Below are 23,935 nucleotides of genomic sequence, written 5' to 3'. Positions count from 1 at the left end.
TCCATGGCCATCTGCTCCCATTCTTAGTGTTTTCTTCCCCAATCTACCCTCTTAAACTGTTTAAACTCCCCTGGCTCTTTAATCAGTTCATTTTAGACCGAACTACAAGCTAACAGCTAGTTTATGTTACCTGGGCCCACTGCCCTCCCCCAACCATATCTGCTCTTTGTTTTCTCAATGAAATTGATCGCAGTCCGGACGAAACTGCGAAGTACAGCTGGTGATACTCTGATCTCCGATCCTGCTGTCTTCACCATCCAGCGTGTCCGCGGCCACGGCGTGCGGCAAGTCCATTGAAGAGAAGAAGGAGCAGCGGGACCCGAGGGAAATAAGTCGATCACAGAGGGGAAGCCCTGAACCCGCAAATAGCCACGAACGGCTCCTCGGCCGCAACTTCAAAGCGCCCGCGGGAGATGGCTCGGAGAGTATCTGCAGCGCACTGTCGGCAATGCTGGTACCAGCGCCCGAGGATGTCGCTCACCTCCCGAAGGACGCTGACGAGATTTCCAGGCGTCGATGGGGGGAACTGAGGAAATGGTTTAATACCTGAACTCCCTTCCCCCCCTTCCCCTTCCCCCCTTCCCCCCAACTTCCACCCGCCCCTCCCCCTTCCCAGCTCCACTCTCCCAGCTCACCCACCCCCGCACCCCCCTCCCTCCCCGTCCCAGCCTCCCCCCCCCACACCATCTTCCCCCTCCAACCCCTTCCCCTGCACCACCCCCCTACCCCCTTACAGCCCCCTTCCCAGCTCCCCCTCGCACTCCCTTCCCTCCACCCCTCCCCCTCGCACCCCCTCCTCCCACCGGCATCCTCCGACACCTGTGTAGGGGCCCTAACAACCCCACTGCCTTGTGGGTGTCTCGGGAGAGACCAAGGCTAAGGGAGTAAACCCTAACAGAAAATCCGGAGCGGAATCCCGTAGGCGGTCATGTGTCACCTTTGGCATGTTTCCGGCAGTTCCTGCAGCCATACCGGTGCCAAACGTCGTGCTCTGCACTCCTTTGGACCCCACCAGAAAGGCCGAGAGGGGGGTTTTGACGCTTGGGCAACTCACAACCTCCATACATCCGCCCAGGCATGCGCCATGGAGAGGTCACTCCATACTCGCCTCACAGCGACAAACAAGACGGAAGGCAGCAGTTACGGGTTATAAGTCCATATAAATTGGCGTAGAAACTGGGCGCCACGGGTTGCCTTTGTCGGTGGGAGAGGTCATTGCACCTCACTGGAGAGCTACCGCCCGCCTCAAACCGGGCAGCCCCCGGTCAATAAGGTTCTGTCCAGCCACAGTCCACCTGCTTCAATGGGTGCTTGGAGCTCAGGGTCATTGCCCAAAAAGTGGACTGATACTCCGCACCAAACAACATGAAAAAAGGAAAGAAGGTACCAGCCCTTCGCTTTGCAAGCTGGAACGTCAGAACAATGTGTCCTGGCCTGTCGGAAGACCTTACACAAATCAACGATTCTCGGAAGACCGCCATCATTAACAACGAGCTCAGTAGACTCAATGTGGACATTGCAGCACTTCAGGAGACACGCCTCCCTGCGAGCGGATCTCTAACAGAGCAAGACTACACCTTCTTCTGGCAGGGCAGGGATCCTGAAGAACCAAGACAGCATGGAGTGGGCTTCGCCATCAGAAACTCCTTGTTCAGCATGATAGAGCCTCCCTCAAATGGCTCGGAACGCATACTGTCCATCCGACTGCTCACCGCCTCTGGTCCAGTACACCTACTCAGGATCTATGCTCCAACACTCTGCTCCCCACCTGAAGCTAAAGACCAGTTTTACGAGGAACTCCATAATGTCATTAGTAACATCCCCAACACCGAACACCTATTCCTGCTGGGGGACTTTAATGCCAGGGTTGGGGCCGACCATGACTCATGGCCCTCCTGCCTTGGGCGCTATGTTATTGGAAGGATGAATGAGAACGGGCAGAGACTGCTTGAGTTGTGTACCTATCATAACCTCTGCATCACCAACTCGTTCTTTCACACTAAACCCTGTCATCAGGTTTCATGGAGGTGCCCAAGATCACGTCGTTGGCACCAGCTGGACCTCATCGTCACAAGGCGAGCCTCCTTAAACAGTGTTCAAATCACATGCAGCTTCCACAGTGCGGACTGCGGCACCGACCACTCCCTGGTGTGCAGCAAGGTTAGACTCAGACCAAAGAAGTTGCATCATTCCAAGCAGAAGGGCCACCCGCGCATCAACACGAGCAGAATTTCTCATCCACAGCTGTAACAAAAATTTCTAAATTCACTTGTAAAAGCCCTTCAAAACACTCCCACAGGGGATGCTGAGACCAAGTGGGCCCACATCAGAGACACCATCTATGAGTCAGCTTTGACCACCTACGGCAAATGTGCGACGAGAAATGCAGACTGGTTTCAATCTCACATTGAAGAGCTGGAACCTGTCATAGCCGCTAAGCGCATTGCACTGTTGAACTACAAGAAAGCCCCCAGCGATTTAACATCCGCAGCACTTAAAGCAGCCAGAAGCGCTGCACAAAGAACAGCTAGGCGCTGCGCAAACGACTACTGGCAACACCTATGCAGTCATATTCAGCTGGCCTCCGACACCAGAAACATCAGAGGAATGGATGATGGCATTAAGAGAGCTTTTGGGCCAACCATCAAGAAGATCACCCCCCTCAAATCTAAATCAGGGGACACAATCATTGACCAATGCAAGCAGATGGACCGCTGGGTGGAGCACTACCGAGAACTGTACTCCAGGGAGAATGTTGTCACTGAGACTGCCTTCAATGCAGCCCAGTCTCTGCCAGTCATGGATGAGCTGGACGAACAGCCAACAAAATCGGAACTCAGTGATGCCATTGATTCTCTAGCCAGTGGAAAAGCCCCTGGGAAGGACAGCATTACCCCTGAAATAATCAAGAGTGCCAAGCCTGCTATACTCTCAGCACTCCATGAACTGCTTTGCCTGTACTGGGACGAGGGAGCAGTACCTCAGGACATGCGCGATGCCAATATCATCACCCTCTATAAAAACAAAGGTGACCGCGGTGACTGCAACAACGACCGTGGAATCTCCCTGCTCAGCATAGTGGGGAAAGTCTTTGCTCGAGTCGCTCTGAACAGGCTCCAGAAGTTGGCCGAGTGCGTCCACCCTGAAGCACAGTGTGGCTTTCGTGCAGAGAGATCGACTATTGACATGCTGTTCTCCCTTCGTCAGATACAGGAGAAATGCCGTGAACAACAGATGCCCCTCTACATTGCTTTCATTGATCTCACCAAAGCCTTTGACCTCGTCAGCAGACGTGGTCTCTTCAGACTACTAGAAAAGATTGGATGTCCACCAAAGCTACTCAGTATCATCACCTCATTCCATGACAATATGAAAGGCACAATTCAACATGGTGGCTCCTCATCAGACCCCTTTCCTATCCTGAGTGGCGTGAAACAGGGCTGTGTTCTCGCACCCACACTTTTTGGGATTTTCTTCTCCCTGCTGCTCTCACATGCGTACAAGTCTTCTGAAGAAGGAATTTCCCTCCACACAAGATCAGGGGGCAGGTTGTTCAACCTTGCCCGTCTAAGAGCGAAGTCCAAAGTACGGAAAGGCCTCATCTTTGCTGACGATGCTGCTTTAACATCTCACACTGAAGAGTGCCTGCAGAGTCTCATCGACAGGTTTGCGGCTGCCTGCAATGAATTTGGCCTAACCATCAGCCTCAAGAAAACGAACATCATGGGGCAGGACGTCAGAAATGCTCCGTCCATCAATATTGGCAACCACGTGGTTCAAGAGTTCACCTACCTAGGCTCAACTATCACCAGTAACCTGTCTCTAGATGCAGAAATCAACAAGTGCATGGGAAAGGCTTCCACTGCTATGTCCAGACTGGCCAAGAGAGTGTGGGAAAATGGCGCACTGACATGGAACACAAAGGTCCGAGTGTATCAAGCCTGTGTCCTCAGTACCTTGCTCTATGGCAGTGAGGTCTGGACAACGTATGTCAGCCAAGAGCGACGTCTCAATTCATTCCATCTTCGCTGCCTCCGGTGAATACTTGGTATCAGGTGGCAGGACCGTATCGCCAACACAGAAGTCCTCGAGGCAGCCAACATCCCCAGCATATACACACTACTGAGTCAGCGGCGCTTGAGATGGCTTGGCCATGTGAGCTGCATGGAAGATAGCAGGATCCCCAAAGACACACTGTACAGCGAGCTGGTCACTGGTATCAGACCCACCGGCCGTCCATATCTCCGCTTTAAAGACGTCTGCAAACACGACATGAGGTCCTGTGACATTGATCACATGTCGTGGGAGTCAGTTGCCAGCGTTCACCAGAGCTGGCGGGCAGCCATAAAGGCGGGGCTAAAATGTGGTGAGTCGAAGAGACTTAGCAGTTGGCAGGAAAAAAGACAGAGGCGCAAGGGGAGAGCCAACTGTGCAACAGCCCCGACAAACAAATTTTTCTGCAGCACCTGTGGAAGAGCCTGTCACTCTAGAATTAGCCTTTCTTACCACTCCAGGCACTGCTGCACACACCACTGACCACCTCCAGGCGCTTACACATTGTCTCTCGAGATAAGGAGGCCAAAGAAGATTCTGGTCACCTGGTGGTGATGTTGCTCTGTTATTATTTCCAGATGTTTTGGTGATAATGAGCCTCCTCCATTCTGGTGACTGGTTTACTAACTTTCAATAACTAGTGCAGGGTGAATTACTGTTTGTGCCAGTGAATGGCACCGTTAGATTGTGTAGACATGTGAATGGGGGAGTGATGAGAAAGGGCTGGAATGGAGTTGTTACCGGCTGCACACATTTCCCTGAAGAATGTGACTAAAATATCAAACAGTCTGAGCATCCGATTACATTCCCAGTGTGTCTGTGTGTGATAAGGTGAGGAGTTGGATGGAATTGATGTTCTCGTTGAAAATACAAATATCAGTTTTTTATTCCTTTCAGGATCAACAATCCAACGTAAACAAAACTGCTTAAAATGAAACAGAAAAAGATGATTTTAATGTAAAATTCAAATATTACAATGATCACATCCCCAGACTCCATGGAAATGCAGTATTTTCCTCCTTCAATATTTGAATTTCTCCCTCAGGCTTTCATGTTGTGGGTGCAGAGTGAGAAATGGAAACACAGAAGAAATCACAGCTCCAGACTGGGAAACAGGTGAAGAGATGGAGGACGGGACTGGGTGGTTTGACTGACTGAAGCAGGGAGTGAATGAAGGAAGGAGAGACACAAGATATTTAATTTACTTTTTATTTTAATCTGCTGACATTTATATTTGTATTGGTTTTATTTACAGTCTGATTGGGATTTTACAATGTATAATTTGGAAGTTAAATGGTACATTTAGAGACAACCTGGGTTAACCCCCAACCTCTGACTCCCCAACTTCTGACCTTTGCTCCTGGGGTCAGGTCATTGTGATGTCAGTGATGATGTGTCCGCTCTGAGGCCCGCCCCTTTTTCAGATCCTGATCTGATCGGAGCAGATTCTCAGACACTGGTTTAAATGCCAGTTCCGGAAGAAAGGATAAAGTTTCTCCGTGAATTTATTCCCAGTGAAAGTGTGGAGATGGGACTTGGTGTCCGCGTTGTAAAATGAAACTGTCCCGGACTCATAACTGAGAAAAATTCCCACCTTCCCGGGAATCTGATCGTCAGGAAGACGAGATCGAGGAGAGGAGTTTATATTAAACTGATCCCAAACCCGCTCAATGGTCCAGAATCCATTCTCCGGACTCTCTCTGACTGTTCTCTTCCTGTCCACAGACTCTGCGGCTACTCCCAGACTCCAGTCCTCATTCCCCACCACCTCCACCTCCCAATAATGTCTCCCCGATGTGAATCCCTCTGATCCCAGCACACAGGACCAGACTGTAAACCTCTTCTCGATGTCAGGGAGACTCCCATTGGTCTGGGTCCGTCTCACACTCTTCAGATCCTCAGACACCTCGAGCTCTGGATTCGCTGTTTCCACATCCAGGGTCACAGAGACTGGGAGAAAAAGCAGAGAATTAGAGACTCGCTGGGGATCGGGGGAGAGACTGACTGGGGATCAGGGCAGAGACTGATTGGGGATTAGGGGAGAGACTGACTGGGGATTAGGGGAGAGACTGACTGGGGATCAGAGGAGAGACTGACTGGGGATCGGGGGAGAGACTGACTGGGGATTAGGGGAGAGACTGACTGGGGATCAGAGGAGAGACTGATTGGGGATTAGGGGAGAGACTGACTGGGGATCAGAGGAGAGACTGGGGATCAGGGGAGAGACTGACTGGAGATCAGGGGAGAGACTGATTGGGGATTAGGGGAGAGACTGACTGGGGATCGGGGGAGAGACTGACTGGGGATCGGGGGAGAGACTGACTGGGGATCAGGGGGAGAGACTGACTGGGGATCGGGGGAGAGACTGACTGGGGATCAGAGGAGAGACTGACTGGGATCGGGGAGAGAGACTCAGTGCGGATCAGGGGAGAGACTGACTGGAGATCAGGGGAGAGACTGACTGGGGATCAGAGGAGAGACTGACTGGGATCGGGGAGAGAGACTCAGTGCGGATCAGGGGAGAGACTGACTGGAGATCAGGGGAGAGACTGACTGGAGATCAGGGGAGAGACTGACTGGGGATCAGGGGAGAGACTGACTGGCGATCGGGGGAGAGACTGACTGGGGATCAGGGCAGAGACTGACTGGGGATCAAGGGAGAGACTGACTGGGGATCAGAGGAGAGACTGGTGATCAGGGGAGAGACTCACTGGGGATCAGAGGAGAGACTGACTGGGATCGGGGAGAGACTGACTGGAGATCAGGGGAGAGACTGACTGGGGATCAGGGGAGAGACTGACTGGAGATCAGGGGAGAGACTGACTGGGGATCAGGGGAGAGACTGACTGGAGATCAGGGGAGAGACTGACTGGGGATCAGGGTAGAGACTGACTGGAGATCAGGGGAGAGACTGACTGGAGATCAGGGGAGAGACTGACTGGGGATCAGGGGAGAGACTGACTGGGGATCAGGGGAGAGACTGACTGGGGATCAGGGAGAGACTGACTGGAGATCAGGGGAGAGACTGACTGGGGATCAGGGGAGAGACTGACTGGGGATCAGGGGAGAGACTGACTGGAGATCAGGGGAGAGACTGACTGGGGATCAGGGTAGAGACTGACTGGAGATCAGGGGAGAGACTGGGGATCAGGGGAGAGACTGACTGGGGATCAGGGAGAGACTGACTGGGGATCAGGGTAGAGACTGACTGGAGATCAGGGGAGAGACTGGGGATCAGGGGAGAGACTGACTGGAGATCAGGGTAGAGACTGACTGGAGATCAGGGGAGAGACTGACTGGGGATCAGGGGAGAGACTGACTGGAGATCAGGGGAGAGACTGACTGGGGATCAGGGGAGAGACTGGGGATCAGGGGAGAGACTGACTGGAGATCAGGGGAGAGACTGACTGGGGATCAGGGGAGTGACTGACTGGGGATCAGGGGAGAGACTGACTGGGGATCAGGGGAGAGACTGACTGGGGATCAGGGGAGTGACTGACTGGGGATCAGGGGAGAGACTGACTGGGGATCAGGGGAGAGACTGACTGGAGATCAGGGGAGAGACTGACTGGGGATCAGGGGAGAGACTGACTGGGGATCAGGGGAGAGACTGACTGGGGATCAGGGGAAAGACTGACTGGGGATCAGGGGAAAGACTGACTGGGGATCAGGGGATAGTGCGGCACTGTGGGGCAGTGGCTAGTACTGCAGCATCACAGCTCCAGGGACCCGGGTTCGATTCTGGGTACTGCCTGTGTGGAGTTTGCAAGTTCTCTCTGTGACTGGAGGAGGTGTTGGGCGTCTTGCAAAGCATTAAGGTAGATATGCCCCCAGGGCCTGATGGGATCTACCCCAGAATACTAAGGGAGGCAAGGGAAGAAATTGCTGGGGCCTTGCCAGAAATCTTTGCATCCTCATTGGCTACAGGTGAGGTCCCAGAGGACTGGAGAATAGCCAATGTTGTTCCTTTGTTTAAGAAGGATAGCAAGGATAATCCAGGAAATTATAGGCCAGTGAGCCTTACATCAGTGGTCGGGAAATTATTAGAGAGGATTCTTCGGGACAGGGTTTACTCCCATTTGGAAACAAACAAACTTATTAGCAAGAGGCAGCATGGTTTTGTGAAGGGGAGGTCGTGTCTCACTAATTTGATTGAGTTTTTTGATGAAGTGACGAAGATGATTGATGAAGGAAGGGCAGTGTATGTTATCTATGTGGACTTCAGTAAAGCCTTTAACAAGGTCCCTCATGGCAGACTGGTACAAAAGGTGAAGTCACACGGGATCAGAGGGCAGCTGGAAAGATGGATACAGAACTGGCTCTGTCATAGAAGAGAATGGGTAGCAGTGGTAGGGTGCTTTTCTGAATGGAGGGATGTGACTAGTGGTGTTCCGCAGGGATCAGTGCTGGGACCTTTGCTGTTTGTAGTATATATAAATGATTTGGAGGAAAATGTAGCTAGTCTGATTAGTAAGTTTGCGGACGACACAAAGGTTGGTGGAGTTGCGGATAGTGATGAGGATTGTCAGAGGATACAGCAGGATATAGATCGGTTGGAGACTTGGGCAGAGAAATGGCAGATGGAGTTTAATCCGGACAAATGTGAGGTAATGCATTTTGGAAGGTCTAATGCAGGTGGGAAGTATACAGTAAATGGCAAAACCCTTAGGAGTATTGACAGGCAGAGAGATCTGGGCGTACAGGTCCACAGGTCACTGAAAGTGGCAACGCAGGTGGATAAGATAGTTTTTTTTTAGTTTTAGCGATACAGCACTGAAACAGGCCCTTTGGCCCACCAAGTCTGTGCCGACCATCAACCACCCATTTATACTAATCCTACACTAATCCCAAATTCCTACCACATCCCCACCTGTCCCTATATTTCCCTATCAGCTACCTATACTGGGGGCAATTTATAATGGCCAATTTACCTACCAACCTGCAAGTCTTTTGGCTTAGAGTATAAAAATTGGCAAGTCATCTTGCAGCTGTACAGAACTTTAGTTAGGCCACACTTAGAATATTGCGTGCAGTTCTGGTCGCCACACTACCAGAAGGACGTGGAGGCTTTGGAGAGGGTACAGAAGAGGTTTACCAGGATGTTGCCTGGTCTGGAGGGCATTAGCTATGAGGAGAGGTTGGAAAAACTCGGTTTGTTTTCACTGGAATGACGGAGGTGGAGGGGCGACATGATAGAGGTTTACAAAGTTATGAGTGGCATGGACAGAGTGGATAGTTAGAAGCTTTTTCCCAGGGTGGAAGAGTCAGTTACTAGGGGACATAGGTTTAAGGTGAATTGGGCAAAGTTTAGAGGGGATGTGCGAGGCAAGTTCTTTACACAGAGGGTGGTGAGTGCCTGGAACTTGCTTCCGGGAGAGGTGGTGGAAGCAGGTACGATAGCGACATTTAAAAGGCATCTTGACAAATACATGAATAGAATGGGAATAGAGGGATATGGACCCCAGAAGTGCAGAAGGTTTTAGTTTAGGCAGGTATCAAGATCGGCGCAGGCTTGGAGGGCTGAATGTCCTGTTCCTGTACTGTACTTTTCTTTGTTCTTTGTTTGCCGGGTGCTCCGGTTTCCTCCCACAGACAAAGACTTGCAGGTGGTGGGTAAATTGGCCGTTGTAAATTGCCGCTAGTGTAGGTAGGTGGTAGGGAATATGGGATTACTGTAGGGTTAGTATAAATGGATGGATGTTGGGCGGCACAGACTTGGTGGGCCGATGGGCCTGTTTCAGTGCTGTTTCTCTAAATAAATAAATAGACTACTGGGGATCAGGGGAGAGACTCACTGGGAATCAGGGCAGAGACGCCCTGAGGGGCGATGGGGAGAGATTCCTTGTGGACTGGAGGGAGTAAAGATTCCCTGGGGATCGGGGTAGGTGGAGAGACACCCTGGGGATTGGGGGAGATACACTTGCTGGGGATTGGGGGACAGAGACTTGCTGGGGATCGGGGGAGAGACTCGGTGGGGAACAGTGCGTGGGGGAGAGATTCCCTGGGGATCGGGGAGAGACACTCGCTGGGGATGAGGTGGAGAGACTCCCTGGTAATCGGGGTTGAGCCTTGCTGCGGATCGGGGGGAGATACTTGCCGGGGACCGTAGAATAATAAAATGTTTAAGGCACAGAAAGAGGCCACTTGGCCCATCGCGTCTGTGCCGGATAAAAAACGATCCATCCAATCTAATCCCACCTTCCCGCATTTGGTCCGTAGCCCTGCAGCTGACAGCACTTGTGCATATCCAGACTCCTTTTGAATCAGTTGAGGGTCTCTGCCTCAACTGCTCTTTCAGGCAGTGAGTTCCAGACTATCACCACCCTCTGGGTGAAAAGGTTTTTCCTCATCTCCCCTCTAATTTTTCCACCAATCACTTTAAATCTATGCCCCCTCATCACTGACCTCTCTGCTAAGGTGAACAGACCCTTCACTTCCACTCTATCCAGGCCCCTCAAAATGTTGTACATTTCAATCAGATCTCCCGTCAGCCTTCTCTGTTCCAAGGAGAACAACCCCAGCCGATCCAATCTTTCCTCATCGCTGCATTTTTCCAGTCCTGGCAACATCCTCATAAATCTCCCCTCTACTCTCTCTAGTGCAATTAAACACTTTCGATAATGCAGTGACCAGAACTACACGCAGCACTCAAGTTGTGGCCTAACCAATGATTTATACAGTTCCAGCATAACCTTCCTGTTTTTGTATTCTATACCTCGGCTAGAACAAAGAACAAAGAACAGTACAGCACAGGAACAGGGCATTCGGCCCTCCAAGCCTGCGCCGATCTTGATGCCTGCCGAAACTAACACCTTCTGCACTTCCGGGGCCCATATCCCTCTATTCCCTTCCTATTCATATATTTGTCAAGATGTCTCTTAAACGTCGCTATCGTATCTGCTTCTACCACCTCCCCTCGCAGCAAGTTCCAGGCACTCACCACCCTCTGTGTAAAAAACTTGCCTCGCACATCCCCTCTAAACTTTGCCGCTCGCACCTTAAACCTATGTCCCCTCGTAACTGACTCTTCCACCCTGGGAAAAAGCTTCTGACTATCCACTCTGTCCATGCCGCTCATAACTTTGTAAACCTCTATCATGTCGCCCCTCCACCTCCGTCGTTCCAGTGAAAACAATCCGAGTTTTTCCAACCTCTCCTCATAGCTAATGCCCTCCAGACCAGGCAACATCCTGGTAAACCTCCTCTGTACCCTCTCCAAAGCCTCCACGTCCTTCTGGAAGTGTGGCGACCAGAATTGTACGCAATATTCTAAGTGTGGCCTAACTAAAGTTCTGTACAGCTGCAACATGACTTGCCAATTTTTATACTCTATGCCCCGACCGATGAAGGCAAGCATGCCGTATGCCTTCTTGACCACCTTATCCACCTGCGTTGCCACTTTCAGTGACCTGTGAACCTGTACGCCCAGATCTCTCTGCCTGTCAATACTCCTAAGGGTTCTGCCATTTACTGTATACCTCCCACCTGCATTAGACCTTCCAAAATGCATTACCTCACATTTGTCCGGATTAAACTCCATCTGCCATATCTCCGCCCAAGTCTCCAACCGATCTATATCCTGCTGTATCCTCTGACAATCCTCATCATTATCCGCAACTCCACCAACCTTTGTGTCGTCCGCAAACTTACTAATCAGACCAGCTACATTTTCCTCCAAACCATTTATATATACTACAAACAGCAAAGGTCCCAGAACTGATCCCTGCGGAAAACCACTAGTCACATTCCTCCATTCAGAAAAGCACCCATCCACTGTTACCCTCTGTCTTCTGTGACTGAGCCAGTTCTGTATCCATCTTTCCAGCTCCCTTCTGATCCCGTGTGACTTCACCTTTTGCACCAAGCTGCCATGCGGGACCTTGTCAAAGGCTTTACTAAAGTCCATATAGACAACATCCACTGCCCTTCCCTCATCAATCATCTTCGTCACTTCCTCAAAAATCTCAATCAAATTAGTGAGACACGACCTCCCCTTCACAAAACCATGCTGTCTCTCGCTAATAAGTTCGTTTGTTTCCAAATGGGAGTAAATCCTGTCCCGAAGAATCCTCTCGAATAATTTCCCTACCACTGACGTAAGGCTCACTGGCCTATAATTTCCTGGATTATCCTTGCTATCCTTCTTAAACAAAGGAACAACATTGGCTATTCTCCAGTCCTCTGGGATCTCACCTGTAGCCAATGAGGATGCAAAGATTTCTGGCAAGGCCCCAGCAATTTCTTCCCTTGCCTCCCTCAGTATTCTAGGTTGGATCCCATCAGGCCCTGGGGGCATATCTACCTTAATGCTTTGCAAGACACCCAACACCTCCTCCTTTTTGATAATGAGATGGCTGAGACTATCTGCACTCCCTTCCCTAGGCTTATCATCCACCAAGTCCTTCTCCTTGGTGAATACTGATGCAAAGTACTCATTTATCACCTCGCTCATTTCCTCTGGCTACACACATAGATTCCCATCTCTGTTCTTGAGTAGGCCAACCCTTTCCCTGGTTACCCTCTTGCTCTTTATATATGTATAAAAAGCCTTGGGATTTTCCTTAATCCTGTTTGCCAATGACTTTTCATCACCCCTTTTAGCCCTCCTAACTCCTTGCTTAAGTTCCTTCCTACTGTCTTTATATTCCTCAAGTGCTTCATCTGTTCCAAGCCTTCCAGCCCTTACAAATGCTTCCTTTTTCTTTTTGACTAGGCTCACAATATCCCGTGTTATCCAAGCTTCCCGAAACTTGCCAAACTTGTCTTTCTTCCTCATAGGACCATGCTGGTCCTGGATTCTAATCAACTGACATTTGAAAGACTCCCACATGTCAGATGTTGATTTACTCTCAAACAGCCGCCCCCAATCTAAATTCTTCAGTTCCTGCCTAATATTGTTATAATTAGCTTTCCCCCAATTTAGCACCTTCACCCGAGGACTATTCTTATCCTTATCCACAAGTACCTTAAAACTTATGGAATTATGGTCACTGCTCCCGACATGCTCCCCCACTGAAACTTCGACCACCTGGCCAGCTCATTCCCCAATACCAGGTCCAGAATGGCCCCATCCCTAGTTGGACTATCTCCATACTGTTTCAAGAAGCCCTCCAGGATGCTCCTCACAAATTCTGCCCCATCCAAGCCCCTAGCGCTAAGTGAGTCCCAGTCAATATTGGGGAAGTTAAAATCACCCACCACTACAACCCTGTTACCTTTACATCTTTCCAAAATCTATCTAAAACCTGCTCCTCTACCTCCCGCTGGCTGTTGGGAGGGCTGTAGTAAACCCCCAACATTGTGACTGCACTCTTCCTATTCCTGAGCTCCACCCATATTGCCTCGCTGCATGACCCCTCTGAGGTGTCCTTCCGCAGTACAGCTGTGATATTCTCCTTAACCAGTAATGCAACTCCCCCACCCCTTCTACATCCCCCTCTATCCCGCCTAAAGCTTCTAAAGCCTGGAACATTTAGCTGCCAATCCTGCCCTTCCCTCAACCAAGTCTCTGTAATAGCAACAACATCATATTTCCAAGTACTAATCCAAGCTCTAAGTTCATCTGCCTTACCTGTTATACTTCTCGCATTGAAACAAATGCACTTCAGACCACCAGTCCCGCTGTGCTCAGCAACATCTCCCTGCCTGCTCTTCCTCTTAGTCCTACTGGCCTTATTTAGTCTGTCCTCCTCATTTACTTCACTAGCTGTCCTACTGCTCTGGTTCCCACCCCCCTGCCACACTAGTTTAAACCCTCCCGAGTGACGCTAGCAAACCTTGCAGCCAGGATATTAGTGCCCCTCCAGTTTAGATGCAACCCGTCCTTCTTGTACAGGTCCCATCTGTCCCTGAAGAGAGCCCAATGGTCCAGATATCTGAAACCCTCCCTTCTACACCAGCTGTTCAGCCACGTGTTTAGCTGCACTATCTTCCTATTTCTAGCCTCACTGGCTAGTGAAGGAAAGGATTCCATCTGACTTCTTAACCACCTTATTGACCTGTCCTGCTAACTTTAGGGGTCTGTGGACATTCACACTAAGGTCCCTCACTTCCTCGACACTTCTCAGTATTTTCCCATTAATCGTGTATTCCTTTGCCTTGTTTGACCTCCCCAAATGCATCACCTCACACTTCTCCAAATTGAATTCCAATTTCTGCCCATCAGCCCAAACCATCAATATCTTCCTGCAGGCTACAGCTATCCTCCTCACTGTCTACCACACGGCCAATTTTTGTGTCATCCACAAACTTCTTGATCATGGCCCCTACATTTACATCCAAACCGTTAATATATACTACAAAAAGCAGGGGACCCAGTATTGAGCCCTTCAGAACACCAATGGAAACAGCCCTCCAGTCGCTAAAACAGCCGTCAACAATTACCCTTTGTTTCCTGCCACTGAGCCAATTTTGTATCCACCTTGCTACATTTCCCTGGATCCCATGGGATTTTATTTTTTTAACCAGTCTGCTATGTGGGACCTTGTCAAAAGCCTTGCTAAAATCCATGTAGACCATGTCAACTGCACTACCCTCTTTATTTTCCTTGTTACTTCTTCAGTAAATTTGATCAAGTTGGTCAAACAAGATCTTCCTTAACAAATCCATGCTGAATATCCTTGATTAACCTGTGCCTTTCTAAATGACAGCTTATCCTGTCTCTCAGAATAGATTCCAATAATTTGTCCACTACTGAGGTTAGACTGACTGGCCTGTAATTATTCAGTCTATCCTTCGCTCCCTTTTTAAACAGAGGTACGTTAGCAATTCTCCACACCACACCTGTATCCAGTGAGGATTGGAAAATGATGGTCAGGCCCTCTGCAATGCCCCTCTCACTTCTTTGAACAGCCTAGAATACATTTCCTCTGGCCCTGGTGATTTATCAATTTTCAAGGATGCTAATCCCATTAATACTTCCACTCTCCCTATGTTTATCACATCCAATATTTCACACTCTTCCTCCTTAACTACAATATCTGCATTGTCCCCCTCTTTTGTGAAGACAGACGCAAAGTTTTCGTTAAGAACCATACCAATATCTTCCGTTCCTACACATTGGTTACCTTTTTGGTCTTTTATGGGCCTTACTCTCTCCTTAGTTATCCTCTTACTCTTAACGTATTGATAAAACTCCATTGGGTTCACCTTGATTTTGTTTGCCAATATTCTTTCACGCCCTCTCTTGGCTTTCCTAATTTCCTTTTTGATTTCACCCCTCCACTTTCTATACTCCTCTCGGCTTTCTGTAGTATTGTGTTCTCGGTGTCGGACATAAGCTTTCCTTTTCTGCCTTATCTTACCCTGTAGGCTCCTTGACATCCATGGGGCTCCAGGTTTGGCCGCTTCACCCTTTTTCTTTGTGGGAACATGTTTCCCCTGAACCCCTTGAATCTCCCCTTTGTATGCCTCCCACTGTTCTGACACTGATTTACCTTCTCGTAGCTGTTTCCAGTCCACTTTCACTAAATCACTCCTCAGTTTAGTAAAACTGGCTTTGCCCCAATTGAGAACTCTAATTCCTGTTCTATCTCTGTCCTTTTCCATAATTATGTTAAAACTGATTGAATTATGATCGCTACCACCAAAATACTCTCCCACTGCCACTCCGTCCACCTGCCCATCTTCATTTCCTAAAACTAAGTCTAAAACTGCCTTCCCCTGATGGACTTGCTACAGACTGGGCAAAAAAGTTCTCCTGAATGCACCTCAATAAATCTGCTCCCTCAATTCCTTTCACACTAAAACTATCCCAGTTAATATTGGGGTAATCCTGGGGATCGGGGGAGAGAGACTCACTGGGGATCGGGGAGGGACTCACTGGGGATCGGGAGAGAGACTCACTGGGGATCGGGGAGGGACTCACTGGGGATCGGGGAGAGAGACTCGCTGGGGATCGGGGAGGGACTCACTGGGGATCGGGGGGAGATTCGCTGGGGATCGGGGGGGAGACTCGCTGGGGATCGGGAGAGAGACTCACTGGGGATCGGGGAGGGACTCACTGGGGATCGGGGAGGGACTCACTGGGGATCGGGAGAGAGACTCACTGGGGATCGGGGAGGGACTCACTGGGGATCGGGGGGGAGACTCGCTGGGGATCGGGGGGAGATTCGCTGGGGATCGGGGGGGAGACTCGCTGGGGATCGAGGAGAGATTCGCTGGGGATCTGGGAGACTCACTGGGGATCGGGGAGAGAGACTCGCTGGGGATCGGGGAGGGACTCGCTGGGGATCGGGGGGAGACTCGCTGGGGTTTGGGGGAGAGACTCGCTGGAGATCGGGGAGAGACTCGCTGGGGATCGGGGGAGAGACTCGCTGGGGATCGGGGAGAGACTCGCTGGGGTTTGGGGGAGAGACTCACTGGGGATCGGGGAGAGAGACTCGCTGGGGATCGGGGGAGAGACTCACTGGGGATCGGGGGGAGATTCGCTGGGGATCGGGGGGGAGACTCGCTGGGGATCGAGGAGAGATTCGCTGGGGATCTGGGAGACTCACTGGGGATCGGGGAGGGACTCACTGGGGATCGGGGAGAGAGACTCGCTGGGGATCGGGGAGGGACTCGCTGGGGATCGGGGGGAGACTCGCTGGGGTTTGGGGGAGAGACTCGCTGGAGATCGGGGAGAGACTCGCTGGGGATCGGGGGAGAGACTCGCTGGGGTTTGGGGGAGAGACTCACTGGGGATCGGGGAGAGACTCGATGGGGTTTGGGGGAGAGACTCGCTGGGGATCGGGGGAGAGACTCGCTGGGGATCGGGGAGAGACTCGCTGGGGTTTGGGGGAGAGACTCACTGGGGATCGGGGAGAGACTCGATGGGGTTTGGGGGAGAGACTCACTGGGGATCGGGGAGAGACTCGCTGGGGTTTGGGGGAGAGACTCACTGGGGATCGGGGAGAGACTCGCTGGGGTTTGGGGGAGAGACTCGCTGGGGATCGGGGAGAGACTCACTGGGGATCAGGAGAGAGACTCGCTGGGGATCGGGGGAGAGACTCGCTGGGGATCGGGGAGAGACTCACCGGGGATCAGGAGAGAGACTCGCTGGGGTTTGGGGGGGAGACTCACTGGGGATCGGGGAGAGACTCGCTGGGGTTTGGGGGAGAGACTCACTGGGGATCGGGAGAGAGACTCGCTGGGGATCGGGGAGAGAGACAAACTGGGGATCGGGGGGAGAGACTCGCTGGGGATCGGGGGAGAGACTCGCTGGGGATCAGGGAGCGACACTCACTGGGGATCGGGGAGAGAGACTCACTGGGGATCGGGGGGAGAGACTCGCTGGGGATCGGGGGAGAGACTCGCTGGGGAACGGGGGAGAGACTCACTGGGGATCGGGAGAGAGACTCACTGGGGATCGGGGGAGAGACTCGCTGGGGATCGGGAGAGACTCGCTGGGGTTTGGGGGAGAGACTCACTGGGGATCGGGGAGAGACTCGCTGGGGTTTGGGGGAGAGACTCGCTGGGGTTTGGGGGAGAGACTCACTGGGGATCGGGAGAGAGACTCGCTGGGGATCGGGGAGAGACTCGTTGGGGATCGGGGAGAGACTCACCGGGGATCAGGAGAGAGACTCGCTGGGGTTTGGGGGAGAGACTCACTGGGGATCGGGAGAGAGACTCACTGGGGATTGGGGGAGAGACTCACTGGGGATCGGGGGAGAGACTCGCTGGGGATTGGGGGAGAGACTCACTGGGGATCGGGGGAGAGACTCACTGGGGATTGGGGGAGAGACTCACTGGGGATCGGGGAGAGAGACTCACTGGGGATCGGGGGGAGAGACTCACTGGGGATCGGGGGAGAGACTCGCTGGGGATTGGGGGAGAGACTCACTGGGGATCGGGGGAGAGACTCGCTGGGGTTTGGGGGAGAGACTCACTGGGGATCGGGAGAGAGACTCACTGGGGATTGGGGGAGAGACTCACTGGGGATCGGGGAGAGAGACTCACTGGGGATCGGGAGAGAGACTCACTGGGGATTGGGGGAGAGACTCACTGGGGATCGGGGGAGAGACTCGCTGGGGTTTGGGGGAGAGACTCACTGGGGATCGGGAGAGAGACTCACTGGGGATTGGGGGAGAGACTCACTGGGGATCGGGGAGAGAGACTCACTGGGGATCGGGGGGAGAGACTCACTGGGGATCGGGGAGAGACTCACTGGGGATCGGGAGAGAGACTCACTGGGGATCGGGGAGAGACTCACTGGGGATCGGGAGAGAGACTCGCTGGGGATCGGGAGAGACTCGCTGGGGATCGGGGGAGAGACTCGCTGGGATCGGGGAGTTTCAATGGGGATTGGGGGGAGATTTGTTTGTGCAGCCAAATTGCAGAGAATTAATTTTTAAACCAACAAAAAAGGTGATTTTTAATTGATGAAAGTTGTGTTTAAAATTCCGCGCTCCTTTGCGCTAATTTGTCTGATTTCAGACGGATAACTGTCAGAAGCTCTGGATCGATAAATGTTACAACGCACAAAAACTCAGTGGGATTTGGATTCCATCTTCAACCAGCATAAGATTAGAATGACAAGTTTACAACTTCGCCTGAGAATCTATTGCAGTAATAAAATGGTCGCTGTGTGATGTGTCTGTACCAGTGATCTCACAGTCACTGTGTGATCTGTCTGTACCAGTAATCTCACGGTCAGTGTGTGATCTCTCTGTACCTGTAATCTCACGGTCAGTGTGTGATCTCTCTGTACCTGTAATCTCACGGTCAGTGTGTGATCTGTCTGTACCAGTAATCTCACGGTCAGTGTGTGATCTGTCTGTACCAGTAATCTCACAGTCAGTGTGTGATCTCTCTGTACCTGTAATCTCACGGTCAGTGTGCGATCTGTCTGTACCAGTAATCTCACGGTCAGTGTGTGATCTGTCCCTACCAGTAATCTCACGGTCAGTGTGTGATCTGTCTGTACCAGTAATCTCACAGTCAGTGTGTGATCTGTCTGTACCAGTAATCTCACGGTCACTGTGTGATCTGTCTGTACCAGTTATCTCACGGTCAGTATGTGATCTGTCTGTACCAGTTATCTCACGGTCACTGTGTGATCTGTCTGTACCAGTTATCTCACGGTCAGTGTGTGATCTGTCTGTACCAGTAATCTCACGGTCAGTTTGTGATCTGTCTGTACCAGTAATCTCACGGTCAGTGTGTGTTCTGTCTGTACCAGTAATCTCATGGTCAGTGTGTGATCTGTCTGTACCAGTAATCTCACGGTCAGTTTGTGATCTGTCTGTACCAGTAATCTCACGGTCAGTTTGTGATCTGTCTGTACCAGTAATCTCATGGTCAGTGTCTGATCTGTCTGTACCAGTTATCTCACGGTCACTGTGTGATCTGTCTGTACCAGTAATCTCACTGTCACTGTGTGATCTGTCTGTACCAGTTATCTCACGGTCACTGTGTGATCTGTCTGTACCAGTAATCTCACAGTCACTGTGTGATCTATCTGTACCAGTAATCTCATGGTCACTGGATGGATTGGATGGTGTAATTTGATTTTAAAAGCATTAAATCGCCATCATATTGATTCCTCATTTTCCAGCCTGTTTAAATGGGTCTTGATAAAGATTATCCTGTGAAAACACCAATGTGTATTTATTCCATTCAGGGGAAAAAACCCAATCAGAACAAGAACACATCCCGCAGAGGGAGGGAGAGGAGAGATACCACATGGGGAAAAGATAAGGAAGGGAAGCGAATATATATTTCAAAGGTGAAAAGTAGAGAAGCAAGTGGATATAGATAATGTGACCCACATTTCGATAGGTTCAACAGCCTGACCAGGAACACAAGCTAAACTGGATCAACCGGGTAACGCCCAGTTTCAGAGACAACTCACTCCCCTTCCCCCCACCAGGAACAGATAAAACACCCTGGACACAGCAAACCAACATCACCCAGAATACAACCCATCAACAACATTATATCCAAGAGTCTCAACAAACACCCACCACATAATCAGGCAAAAGAAAACTGATTGACATTAAGGGACAGGTGGAAGAGGTATTTCTACAGGAGACTCTCCTCACTGTCCTCAGAACACGCCCAGTTTCTGAGAGAGTGGGTGGGACAAATACTGATCACCTTCTACTCAGCCAAGAACAGAGGATAATCACACTAATCAACAGGAACCTTCCCAATACTCTGCAGATACACATTCCTGGAGGAGGAGATCACTTCAGCCGAATGAAATTCAAATAACAGGGGAACCCAAAGTGAAATTTCAGTTCTGTGCCCCGAATGAGGAGTTGCCACATCAACATTCCTCACACTCACTCCATGTATGGACAGCACTGTAACCATGAGTGAAGACCTAAACTATGCTCTTCACTCCCAACTGGACAATCTCCCAGTGGATACAGGGCACTGGGACAAGCAGCAGGAGCAACTTGGGAGAAAAGTAGTGAGCTGGTCCCACACAAACTCATAGTCCCAAGTTTTACAAGGCCCGAATCACAGAACTTACTCTCTTCCCATTGAAACTCCTACACCATGTGATGGTGACAGGGACTCAGACACTCTTAACTTAGCTACAGTCATGTTCATACATATGAACAGAAAGGTCACCACATTTGGTTATTGTAGAAAATTAAATTTCTCCTCAATGCTGACTTGTAAATATTGACCAAGATCTTACCACCAGATATCTGTAGTCTGGTCCATGGAAACAAACATGTTTGTTTGTGTAGAGGTGGTTATTCACTGTTATGCACCACTGCCAAACCTCCACCTAATACTCTACCTGGATGCATAAAAGACATTCACCGAGGGTGAGTGCCATGTTACCTCAAGTCAATGGAGAAAATAGGCTTTGGTGACACTTTAAGGAAATGGATTACAATCCAGTGCTTGTTCCCCACGTCCACAGTGAACACCAGCTCACTCCATATCCCTCCCCACTCCTCCTCCCTCAACAGGCAGACAAAGCTTCATTCACAGGCATCCTGTGCTGACCTTGGTCATAGACATGAGTGTGACATACAAGGTGGAGATCCATCAGGAGGATGAGTATTTTAGAGAAGGAAAGGTTCAGCTGAGAAGGGTGAGCTTTCTGCTAACTGAAGTTTACAAAGTACTGATGGGTTTTGGAGGCAGTGATTTATCTGAGAGTTCCTGTATTGGTGATGTTCAGGGAGCTGACATTTATAGCTGACTAGTTGAAGGTGATGATTTTTAGAAGGCGGATTTGTTTTTTGACTAAAACTTTAATTCCACTCAGGGCCATTTTTAGCCACGTTCCTTTATAACTAAATACTTAAAGATACTCTCTTTGATATTTTTATGTAAAACAAATCAAATTATAAGATATAAATCAGGACAAAGGAACTTATCTGAGTTTTACCGGCGTTAATGGCATCCAGCATTTCTGTCCACACTGGGTACGGTAAAGCGCTGTTGAATTTTTTGATGGTCAGGGCACCATCTGCTAATGACAGTGTATGATCTACATCACTAATCCTGCAAATATTAAACAGTTAATTGTAAATTGACCAGAAATACTTCTCAGAGTTATTTTACAAATTGCACTGAGTTCCAGTTAAGTTCATGTCCTACCTTCTCTTCCAACAAGCTGCCTCCTGAAATAAATCAAACACCAATCTGAGTTAACAGAGACTGACCTGAGAACTGAAAGGGTAAAACTAACAGTGAAGATTAATCTACATTACTCTAGAAAAGAGAAGACTGAGAGATAACCTGATAGAGATCTTTAACATTATGAAAGGGGTCAATACAATCGTTGCAGAGAAGATGTTTCTGCATGTGGGGGATTCAAAAATAGGGGCCATAAACATTACATAGGTCCTAATAAATCCAATCGGGAATTCAGGAAACATCTTAATCCAGAGAGTGATGAGAATGTGGAACTCACTACCACGGGGAGTGAGTGAGGTGAGAAATCCAGATGCATTTCAGGGAAGCTGGATAATCACATGAGAGAGAATGGAACAGAAGGACCATTAACATATTGTTTGTCTTTGCCCAATGACCTTCTGGTCGGTTATTCTCTGTGACCTTGTCCTTTGTTAGCTCTTGCCCCACCCCTGCTTTACTTGCTTAAAACCTTTCACATCTCTAATATCTGCTAGTTCTGAAGAAGGGTCACTGACCTGAAACATTAACTCTGTTTCTCTCTCCACAGATGCTGCCAGACCTGCTGAGTCTGTCCAGCATTTCTTGTTTTTATTACAGAAGGATATATTAATTGGGTGAAATGTAGTCGGGTGGGAGGAGATTGGTGCGGAGCAGAAACACAGACAGAGAGCTGATCATTTCACTTTCACTGAACTAAACTGAAATATTATCCCTCACCTTCAGAAATTTCACTGCGTCTTCTTGTTCCATCTGCTTCTGTAACTTGGAAACTTTTTCCTGAATAACATTTAAATTCTCTTCAATGTCACAAAGATTTTTCTCCATTGATTCTAGAATTTGTTCCTCTTGTTCCCTGAGATCTCGGATTAAACGCTGTTTTTTCTCAGTGAGAATCTGGTACATTTTAATGAACTCGGATGTGATGTGGGTCTGCAGACTGTTCGACTGCTCCTGTGAAATGAAACGTGTAAAATAACAAGTTTCTGCAATAAAAACAACAACAAAAAATTAATATTTCTAAAATCAGCAGAGGGAGACTTTACCCTGATTTCAGAAATCTTCTGTTTCAGCCGCCGCTGCATTTCTATAGCCGCCGATTTCTTCCCTGTGAGAGAATCTATGGAGGATTTCACCCGATTCTGGGATTGGGAGAGAAATTCAGAAAATAAACTGTTAGACCATGAAAGTGTGATAAAATAATCAGGTGATGAAATCTGTTTCCATTTACCTTGTAGATTTGAACAGCTTCTTTAATGGGCAGGACGCGGTGGTCTCTGTGTTCCCGCGAATCTCTACAAGTGTCACCGATCAATTTCTTGTCAGTTTCACAAAACAGCTTCAGTTCTTCCCGATGTTCCTCACACTGAACTTTACTTTCCTTCTCTTCCGGATTCATCTTTAAATTTCGAGCTTTCTCGGTCAGACTCACTAAGACCCGATTTTTCCTGAGGTTTCTTTCCGGAAATTCCTCTCTACATTCCGGGCAGGAGTTTATCTCCTTCTTTTCCCAACACTGGGTGATACAGGAGCGGCAGAAGTTGTGTCCACACTCCAGTGAAACCGGATCGGTGAAGAAATCGAAACAAATGGGACATTTCAAATCCTCGGTCCAACTCTTAGTATTCAGTCTTGAAGCCATGTTCACACTCGGCACTTCCTGATTAAACCGATTTCAGTTTCAATGTTACTGCTCTGCCCAAAACCTTCTGTTCAGCGATTCCCGATTAAATTCACTGCAATACTCCGATAATATTATTGCACAGTTGTCTATTTCCGACCACTTTTACATGGGGAGACAAAACCTAGAGCAGTATTCAGGATACAACGAGTGAGAGGCTGAAGGAGAATAATCGAAGACAGTCGTGGAGGGTGAAAGTCCGAGGAGGGTGAAAGTCCGGGGAGGGTTGGAGTTGGGTTGTGTGGAGAGAAGGGAGGAGGCGGGGTTTTAATCCTGTGAGTGACGGAAATCCTGCTATTCTCCTTCATATACTCCTGTCTCACAGTAGCTGTGACCATCTCCCCAGGAATGGATGGTGATGTGTTTAACATTGTGGGACATACAATCTGAAAGGTATTGCACAGCACACACTGTCCTTTCCCTTTAAATCCACGATGTTAATCATCCTCTCTCACTGGTCACTTTGTTCGAGGTATGTGTCTCTGTATCACTCTGCTGGAACCATTCAGGTAATTTATAGTGGGGGACATGTATTCACATCACCCAAAAGCTGTCTTGACAAAAATTTCTTCCTTTAACACTGTAGGGTGAATGTACCCTGGCAATTTTCAACTGATTTCA

General features: G+C 49.6%; 1 protein-coding gene across 1 annotated transcript; it reads right to left on the bottom strand.

Moving 5' to 3' along the window:
- Positions 1-5,093: 5,093 nt before the first annotated feature.
- On the bottom strand, positions 5,094-23,545 carry LOC137345913 (zinc-binding protein A33-like). The gene is made up of 6 exons (XM_068009160.1): positions 22,865-23,545; positions 22,680-22,775; positions 22,354-22,587; positions 21,598-21,620; positions 21,386-21,501; positions 5,094-6,003 (listed from the first exon to the last, which is right to left on the bottom strand). Exons 1-6 carry the CDS (start codon positions 23,273-23,275, stop codon positions 5,474-5,476), a joined length of 1,410 nt encoding a protein of 469 aa, XP_067865261.1. The 5' UTR covers positions 23,276-23,545; the 3' UTR covers positions 5,094-5,473.
- Between the last annotated feature and the right edge of the window lie 390 nt (positions 23,546-23,935).

This window comes from Heterodontus francisci, chromosome 29, assembly GCF_036365525.1.
Source record: "Heterodontus francisci isolate sHetFra1 chromosome 29, sHetFra1.hap1, whole genome shotgun sequence".
NCBI lineage: Eukaryota > Metazoa > Chordata > Chondrichthyes > Heterodontiformes > Heterodontidae > Heterodontus > Heterodontus francisci.
Note: the sequence above shows the minus strand (reverse complement) of the source record. Positions and strands in the feature narration are given on the sequence as shown.

What these genes read in the sequence shown, in the direction of transcription:
- LOC137345913 (XM_068009160.1), bottom strand. Translation starts at nt 23,275, where the DNA reads ATGGCTTCAAGACTGAATACTAAGAGTTGGACCGAGGATTTGAAATGT. An exon ending in AAGCTGTTCAAATCTACAAG is followed by an intron (nt 22,776 to 22,864) that starts GTAAATGGAAAC and finishes TCCCAATCCCAG; the next exon opens with AATCGGGTGAAATCCTCCAT. An exon ending in GCTGGATGCCATTAACGCCG is followed by an intron (nt 6,004 to 21,385) that starts GTAAAACTCAGA and finishes TTTTTCTCCCAG; the next exon opens with TCTCTGTGACCCTGGATGTG.